The following is a 9260-nucleotide window of genomic DNA, read 5'->3' on the forward strand; positions in this document are numbered from 1 at the left end:
TTATTTTTTTTGTATTTTTATATAATAAATATTTTTTAAATCAAGATTTTCTATTTTTTATTTCTTAAAAAAAGCTCCTTATAGAAAGGGGTTACTTATCATGAGTGACTTACGCTCATAAATACACAATAATAATAAGACAAAAATGAAAATTTTATTACAAATATTTGTTATATTAAATATAATAAATAGATTTAATATTTTTAAAATTATTTAATAGAATTTATTAATAATTTTATTTCATACATCTATAAACCCATAATAGATTGTTTATAAAATACTAGAAATATTAATTAGAATACAGCAATACTATAAAATTATATTAATTTGACGTCAATTTTAAGAATTGAAAAGATAAAAGTAAAATATATATATATGTATAGTTAAAAATATTGTATCATAATATAAATTATTTATAACAAATCTTAAATATAATTTCTATAATTAGTCAAATGACTATTTTAGACTTAATGCATAAGCATATGACAATTTAATCTCTAAAAAAATAAAAATAATTTAATTATGAATGTATAAATGATACAACAATTACATTTTACAATTATGTTTTATGATCATAAATTATAATATTCAAAAAATTAATTTAATATTAAGTTATTTAATAAACATAATTATCACACTTTTATACATTCAAAAATTAAATTAAATTTTTTATTCTTTCATAAATTAACTTATCCTTTTACAAATTCAATAATCAAAATATTCATTTATCTTTTTAGAGGTATTTGTTTATTATAAATTATAAATTTTAATTATATAAAATAAACACTTTCTATACCATGCAAAAGCTAAAATATCAGTATTAAAACAAGCACTTGTATATTAAAAAAAAAACACTTACAAAATTGCACATAGATTTTGTCGCATATGTGGAACACGTATACAAAACACATTTTGGATCTTTCATGCGTGTGGGGTGAGTGAGAAGACATAAATTAAAGAGGAGTGCCGCCATCGTTGCCCCACACACACCTTCCCTTTGATTCCATTTCTCATTCTCACTTCCAAAACTCCTCCATTCATTTCTCGCATTTCTACCTTCCAAAGCTCTTTCTCTAAGGTTTTTCTTTTTCTTTCTTCATTCACAATTTTTTACTCATTCTTGTCATGTTTCCTGGCTCCATAAAACGAAAGAACACCAATAAAAATTGATTTTTTAATCCATAGTTCTGTGTAATTTACCATTTACTGTGATGCTGTGACGAAATGCAGTAAAGGGTGTCTTCATTTTTGTGCAGATCGAGCTTTGGAAAACTTGAGGAAGCATTTGAGTAACAACCCCTTTTCAGATCCCTGAAGGGTTGTGTTCATTTGTCGAAATAATAACAACTTGCTTGGAACAAGCATAATAAGCATGGCAAGCGCGTTGCAGCTTCAGGGGGTTCAAGGGAACTACCTTTGTGTGAGTGTGAGGAGGGGCTTGCATCATTGCAAGCCTCAAATTGGGTTTGCAGCATTTGGTGCTCCTGTTTGTGCAAGAAGAGTTTGGGGCAATAGGGTGGCATTCAATGTCACTACTTGCAAGGCCTCAACAACAAGTGATGTGATTGAGAAGAGTGTGACTGAGAATAGGGTGGTGAGTATTGAGGGTGAAACCAGTTTCACTTGTGTCATGAAGTTTGGTGGCTCCTCAGTGGCTTCTGCTGAGAGGATGAAAGAGGTGGCTACCCTTATATTGAGTTTTCCTGAGGAGAGGCCTATTGTTGTTCTCTCTGCTATGGGAAAGACAACAAACAAGCTTTTGCTGGTATTTTTTTCCCCACTTTTTTTGTGTTTTTTTAATGTTGGTTTTTCCACTACTTTTGGTTTGTGCTGGTTAAGGGTTGTTGAAGAAAAGGGTTGCTTTCTGTTTTTTTAGGCTGGAGAGAAAGCTGTGAGTTGTGGTGTTACTAATGTGTCAAGTATTGAGGAGCTTTGCTTTATAAAAGATCTGCATCTAAGGCAAGAGCAATGAGTTTTCTCTTTTTTGCTTTTACTAGTGTACCATAATATCTGACGAAAGAAAATCACTTTTTATTTTTTCCCAAAAGGAATGTTATTTTCTGATTAGATGTTCTTACCTGCATCTCAGGACTGTGGATCAGCTTGGTGTGGACGGATCTGTTATTGCAAGTAAGTTGCTTTTTTCCCATGAAGGTTAAGTTAGAGTATTTGAATATTCATTAGTTTATTTGTTTAGATAAAAAGTTCTTCTTGGATCATTTCACCAGACAAGTTCTGTGTATTCATTTGTGTGTAGCAATAGCACCGATAGGCTTATGTAAGGGGGACATACATTTGGTTAATTCATTCTATTTATGATAATAATTTTGTCTTATGTTGAGAATCATGATTTCAACATTCAAGTCTATTTTATATGAACATATCCTGAAGAAGTTTCTGAGTGAGTTTCTCTGGTCTTATATCATCGATTGTCTTGATGTTAAATATGCCAAGCCTATCTGGATGTTTATTGTTTAGGAGTTAGATTAACAATTATTTGGTGCAGCAGAAGAATGAAACACTTTTCACATACAAATCAAGAAGAATTTTATGATAAATCAGAGAAATTTTACTCAGATTACTGCTAAACAATTACAAATCAATGACTTTAAATAGAATGCATAAGAAAAAGGATCTAGGAAAAATAATTTCTAAAAGGAAACTAAACAAGATAGAAACAAATTATCTCAGCAAAATAGAAAATAATTATCATGTGCTGCATCATTTTATATACAAGCTGAAGGAGCAGCTACATTGTATATGCATCAATTTCTGGGATGAAATAGACCTTGTATGAGTGAGATGAAATTGTACACTATAATTGTGATGTGATTTTGATATGGTGTCATAGGAAAAAAAAGTTGCATTTCATACTTTGACTTTGTTATGTCATGCACTTTCAAGATTGAATGATGGCTTATCAAGCAATTCGGAAAATAACATCACTATATATCTCTCAAACCAAGAAAAAGCTAAGACTCTCTCATAGATGTTGATTATAATTGTAACATTAACCACGGATTTTGTTTTATAAATTCATAGTTGCTGCAAGTTTTTCATTTTATTTTATCACCTTATGGACTAAACAATTTTTATCATATGCCTTCTTTCTTCTCAGTATGGTTGTTTGGTAATTTTCATGTTTGTACTCATTTTTGTGGCTGACTTCGTGTTGCATGTGGAATCATTTTCAGAGCATCTAGAAGAATTGGAGCAACTTCTGAAGGGGATAGCTATGATGAAAGAATTGACTAAAAGGACTCAGGACTATTTAGTCTCCTTTGGAGAATGCATGTCGACTAGGATCTTTGCTGCATATCTTAACAAAATAGGTGTCAAGGCACGCCAAGTATGTTTTGTTATTTGCCTATTTAATACATATTGTAACTGAATGGTTGTTAGTGTTTTTATTCGTTATCTTGATAGCCCAACTCTTAGCAAGATCTTCAGATTTTGATTTGTTGTCTCTGATTGGTGATTTGTTGCTAATTTAATTGTTTGACAGTACGATGCATTTGAGATTGGTTTTATAACAACTGATGACTTCACAAATGCGGACATTTTGGAAGCAACTTATCCGGCAGTCGCCAAGAGATTACATGGTGATTGGCTCTCTGATCCTGCAATTGCAATTGTTACAGGCTTCCTTGGAAAGGTATTTGTTATGTCATGTTTTTCAATGCTTTTTTTCATTTCTTTTCTTCTCCGGGATTTTGTGTTCATAAAATAAGAATTTTCTAATTAGAAATTTTTTGACTTGAATTCCTTTTTGAAGGCCCAGAAATCATGTGCAGTGACAACACTGGGTAGAGGGGGCAGTGATTTGACAGCTACAGCAATTGGGAAAGCACTAGGGTTACCTGAGATCCAGGTTTTTACAATTGTACATAAAACACATTAATACATGTCAAAATGGAGACAAAAAGAAAATAATTAATTTAATAACTTAAACAGGTATGGAAGGATGTTGATGGTGTCCTAACCTGTGATCCAAATATATACCCAAAAGCGGAACCTGTTCCTTATTTGACATTTGACGAGGCTGCTGAACTAGCGTACTTTGGTGCTCAGGTAATATTACACGATTTACTTTCACTTATCCAGTTCTTTTGACAGTACACCAAATGCTTTCTCTTTAAAGTTCATAATATCAATATTATGAGTGTCTTAGGATTAGTTTCTCTATTTTCTTAGTTTCCATGTTTTCTAATATTTTATGATTTATTTCCTTATTTAGTTAGGGATTATTAATATAAATAGGGGTGAGTGCTTTGGGTTTTATCATCACATTACATCTTTTCGGAATACATCACAATATTTCTTCTCAATTCTCTCCCTCTATACCTAAACCCTCATAATTCTAACAATTCTAATTCTAGCTTGCTTTCTTGGTTCTGCTTGTGTTTTAAATCATGCTTCTTTATCATTACTTTATAATGTTGTGGTTTTATTGATTTTCTTGACAGAAATAAAAAATTATTAAGGAAAAGAAAAAAACAACTGTACAACTATGCAGTCCAATAAAAGCATCTGTCAAAACAGAGAAACATAAAAACAGAACCTAAGAGGCTAAACAAATGCAACATCAATAAAAATTACAAAAACCGTTAAACCATGTGGAGAACATTTCAGTGAAGTCATGAACACCATGCTATCTCCCAAAACAGAACAGACCCTTGCAGATAATTCCTTTCTGCTCACCACACTAGACAAATAGAGAACTACAAAAAATGGGGACAAATTTTAGGAATACTTATTGTTACCAAAATCTTAAAATGTATTAGAAGTAATTGCTCCAGGGTGAAAGTAGACACCCAATTTTCAAGGAACAAGTTGTTCTAAAAGAAAAGTAGTTGCCAACAATGTAAAAATAACGGGTACAGTTTTGAAGCTACACTTGCACATAACACACATTGAAGAAATAGCTGAGGCTGTGCAAATGTGCAAGATGTCATCTTGAATTAATTTGAATTAGTGTCACAAAACTGCTATAGAAAATCTGGGACTGTCAAGCTTCTGAAACGGGTTTTCCATGTTTTACGTGAATTTTAATACTGAGTCACCCAACATACATCAGAACATACTGATAGGGAGCTTATTACATTCTTATTTGGACAAGTACCAATATTAAAAAGTAGAAACATTGAATAATAAAACTTATGTACAACAGCAATATGAAATACTAGATATGATAGACCAAACAATAAGATTTTATTGTTGAAAAAGGGGGTTGGGGGGCTTCAAAATTCAAATTCCATGGCAAATTGGCTGTTGAAAAAAGATTGATTGGCAGGAAACTTGTTAATTTCTTAGGAGTTTACGGTATGCATAATCACAATTTTTTTTATTCTTGTCTCAACTAAATTTCCAGAGACATGAGGATGACCATGGATATGAATGAACAATAAAAGAACTAATGTTTCTTTATCATTGAAATAGTAGAAGCAAGGAGGCATTGTTCCACATAAAGTGTTAAATTTGGATATGGTGAATTATGCTCATTGAATGGGCAAGGGATATAGTAAAAAATGCACAATGAAGGACTTTCCCTTCCCAATTGTACTACTGAAAAGTGAAAACTAATAGAAGAATCAAGTACCAATGGGCAAAAGAGGGATATATACTAGAGAGGTGAGTTTCCAAGGGTTTGCATGGCATGAGTAATATGTTAGCCATGTCATTCTCTGTTTTACAGATTGATTTAGTGTTTGCACTGCATGGCATTAGATGCCACATTCCCAGAAAATTCCTAATTGGATGCTTTTACATGTCTTTACTGCTTATTTTGTATAGAGTGGTTAACAAGAAGAGATTTTTTGGCCACTGACAAGGCTCTCCAAATCATCTCAGACTTGTTCTGTTAATAAGCATATATATCAATCTTGTGTTATACTTAATTTACTCCCGAGTCTAGTCAAAAGGATGTTATCACTCATCACCTTACCGCTATTGTGAGGAGTATGATGTGTATCGAAAGATAGACTTGTGGCTTGCGATATCAGAATAATCCCATCAAAGGTGAGTCTAATATTTCATTTCTCTGATTCTCAGGTTCTGCATCCACAGTCTATGAGACCTGCAAGAGAAAGTGATATTCCTGTTAGGGTTAAAAATTCTTACAATCCTAAAGCTCCAGGTACTCTCATCACCAAGGCAAGAGATATGAGCAAGGTTTGTAGAATTAAGTGTTGGCATAAATAGTAAATCCCATTATCTCAAGTAAGATTCAGGCAATGCTATAAGTCTTCCTTTTCTACCTCCAGGCAGTGTTAACAAGCATTGTTTTGAAACGTAATGTGACCATGTTGGATATAGTGAGTACTCGCATGCTTGGTCAGTATGGTTTCCTTGCTAAGGTGAGAGATAAGGCCTATCAGACATGTTCTCCTAGTGGTTGAATCGCTTCCAGTTTTCATACTTCCACATGTATACAGGTGTTTTCAATCTTTGAAGAGTTAGGCATATCAGTTGATGTTGTAGCTACAAGTGAAGTCAGTGTTTCCTTGACATTGGATCCATCAAAGCTATGGAGCAGAGAGCTAATTCAGCAGGCAAGTGTAAACATTTATATTCCTTTGATTAGTTTGTTAATGAGTGATAATATTTTTGTGGTGTTTTAATTTCCTTCCTTCTAATGTCCCTGATGATATTACCTAGTTTTATACTTAAATAAACAAATTCTTGCTCAACTAATTTGTAAGTCAGAATGTGCTAATTGGCTGTCATCCTCTATCTTTGAGCAGGAACTTGACCATGTTGTAGAAGAACTCGAGAAAATCGCTGTGGTGAATCTCCTGCAGAATAGATCCATCATCTCTCTCATTGGAAATGTTCAGAGATCATCACTAATATTGGAGAAGGTTCTGTATTATGCTCCCTTTATTTAAATTAGTTCATATCCTAACTTTCACTTATGTATAAAGATTTACTGAATTTATTACAATATTACTATCTGGGCCTTTTCCTCCCTCCCTTTTGCTGTGTGTGGGGACAGGGGAATATCGTATTATTTTATATGGGAAGCCTTGGGGTGCATTTCTGATATTGGAAAAAAACCCACTGGTTTTATAATGTGTTTTTAAATTTAGGCGCAAATTAATTCATGTCAACCTGCAGGATTATGTTCTGTAATTAGTCTATGTTTAGCTCTTTCTGTCAGCGACTTAAGGAAATCACTGATTGATTCTATTGCAGGCTTTCCGTGTTCTTCGAACCCTTGGCATCACGGTGCAAATGATCTCTCAGGGTGCATCTAAGGTATCCTCCTAATCCAATTTATATTATCATTCATTATATTAGCTATACAAACAATAGTAGCCTTTTTCATCCCCAGACACAGGCACTGGGGCACTGGCTTGCATTGATTGTTATTATGTGCACTTGGCATGTGCTAAATGGTTCAAAAAGGCACTTGGGAATACATGGTATTGAGTATTATATTCATGAGAAGTGTGTTAAAAACTAACTTTTTGGGAAAAAGGGGGAGGGGTGATGATGAAGCATGTTTTGTATTATTTTCATAGCATAAATTTCCCTCATCGACGTCCATGATCCCCCAATTATTTTGACTTTCTGAACATTAGTGTATGTCATATTCAGGTCAAGTATAATAAAGTAGAGGCATTTATTTTACATGCAAGTTGAGACCCTGAAGTGGTTTCATTTTCATGTATTATCTGTTCTTGTTTTGTGGCAGGTGAACATCTCATTGGTTGTAAATGACAGTGAAGCGGAGCAGTGTGTGAGGGCTCTCCACTTAGCCTTCTTTGAGAGTGAGCTCTCAGAGTTAGAGATGGATTACAAAAATGGTAATGGCTCTGTTCATGAATTATCTTTAGGGGACACTTGAGTGTTTCAATTCTTTTCATTAAGATATGTATCCCAATTTTATATGCTAATGTCAAGCAAGCATTTTTGAGTTCCTCCTAGTCTTGTGTCACTGTGATGTACCAGAACAATGTATTTTACCTGAAGATAGATGCTGGTTGGGAGGAATGGCAAAGCATTAGTGTATAACTAGTCTTGGTAGTTGGTATTACTAGTGAGTAAACCTTTGTATTCTTTTGTAGCTGCTTCCAAAGGGTTAATAACCAGCTGCAAATCAATTATTGTTGACTATATTATTGAAAGTCATGCTTCTGTCTCGATTTTTTTTTCTTTTTTATCGTTTAAGAAAATAATTAATTACATCAATTTCTGATATAAAATAATGTTGTTTGATTAAAATTCTCTTATAGTAAAGGAATTACTGTAGGGTAAGTTGTAATTTTGACGAATATGGATATTCTTGAAAAAGTAATACCTTTTTAATATTCTATAGTGACAAATAAATTGAGACAAAAACATTCTAAAAATAATGCAAGCTCCAAGAGTTTCGGGTACCATAGAATGAAATTTCACTAAAGGTAATGCATGTAGTCAGTGAGATTCTTGATGGATATTAGTTATTGACAAAGTTAATAGATAATTTGCACTTATAACATGGCTTGACAAAGATGAGTTATCGGCAAAATCAATAGATAATTTGTACCAATAATATGGCGACTAGAAAAAACCCTTAGTTATTTTCTGACAGATCTGATCTTATATTTTCAATATAAAGCTCATAAATATACGTGCTAAGTGCAATTCCAGGTTGCTTAGGAGTCCCACTATGTATTGTTAATGATATGCCTGATAAGTTAATATTGTAAGTGTAAATTAGCATTATCAAGAGTTGCATCTGGCTCAGATAAGTCTACACTCTACCATTAGATTGCATGATGCAATCATGTAATCATAATTTATAATAAGGGTATGCATTGAGCAAAAGATACGAACCTGTTGATTGCAAGAACTTAACAAGGGTAACAGGGACATGAGCTATGACATTGCGTGCAACCCAGTTGTGAAGCATGGCTTCGTCAGCATTGTAGAGGCTAACGTGTAGGATACCTTGAGCCTTAAGAAGGGCCACCATCTGTACCAATGTTGACACCAATAAAAGCAACTGCAGAGAAAAAGCACCAACAAATATAGGACTTTCAGATAATTAAATCATCAAACACAAAATGGTCTTTCATAATTCAGAAGGGCGAGTCGTTACCATATGATACTGAGTAAAACGTGTGAATGAGAGGCATAAAAAGTAACACATATGCAGCAACCATCCAAAAGAAATAGAAAAAAGAGCAATGAATTAATGATCTACAAATCTAAATATGTAAAATGATTCATTTTCCCGCTCTTCAATGATTTAAAACATGTAGTTCTTTAAGCCA

General features: G+C 33.2%; 1 protein-coding gene across 2 annotated transcripts; it reads left to right on the top strand.

The window, feature by feature from the left end:
* The first annotated feature begins 920 nt into the window (after nt 1–920).
* LOC114390721 (aspartokinase 2, chloroplastic-like) lies at nt 921–8147 on the top strand. 2 transcript variants are annotated; one of them, XM_028351580.1, is made up of 14 exons: nt 921–1078; nt 1257–1765; nt 1877–1959; nt 2090–2130; nt 3195–3349; nt 3506–3655; nt 3776–3871; nt 3955–4071; nt 6052–6171; nt 6264–6356; nt 6435–6551; nt 6744–6860; nt 7195–7257; nt 7697–8147. In XM_028351580.1, the coding sequence occupies exons 2-14, from the start codon at nt 1373–1375 to the stop codon at nt 7847–7849; spliced, it is 1698 nt and encodes a 565-aa protein (XP_028207381.1). In that variant the 5' UTR covers nt 921–1078; nt 1257–1372; the 3' UTR covers nt 7850–8147. The 2 variants fall into 2 exon arrangements, with proteins under 2 accessions (XP_028207381.1, XP_028207382.1); XM_028351581.1 differs by having other exon boundaries at nt 940–1078; nt 1231–1765.
* Nucleotides 8148–9260: the final 1113 nt, after the last annotated feature.

This window comes from Glycine soja, chromosome 16 (genome assembly GCF_004193775.1).
Source record: "Glycine soja cultivar W05 chromosome 16, ASM419377v2, whole genome shotgun sequence".
NCBI classification, from domain to species: domain Eukaryota; kingdom Viridiplantae; phylum Streptophyta; class Magnoliopsida; order Fabales; family Fabaceae; genus Glycine; species Glycine soja.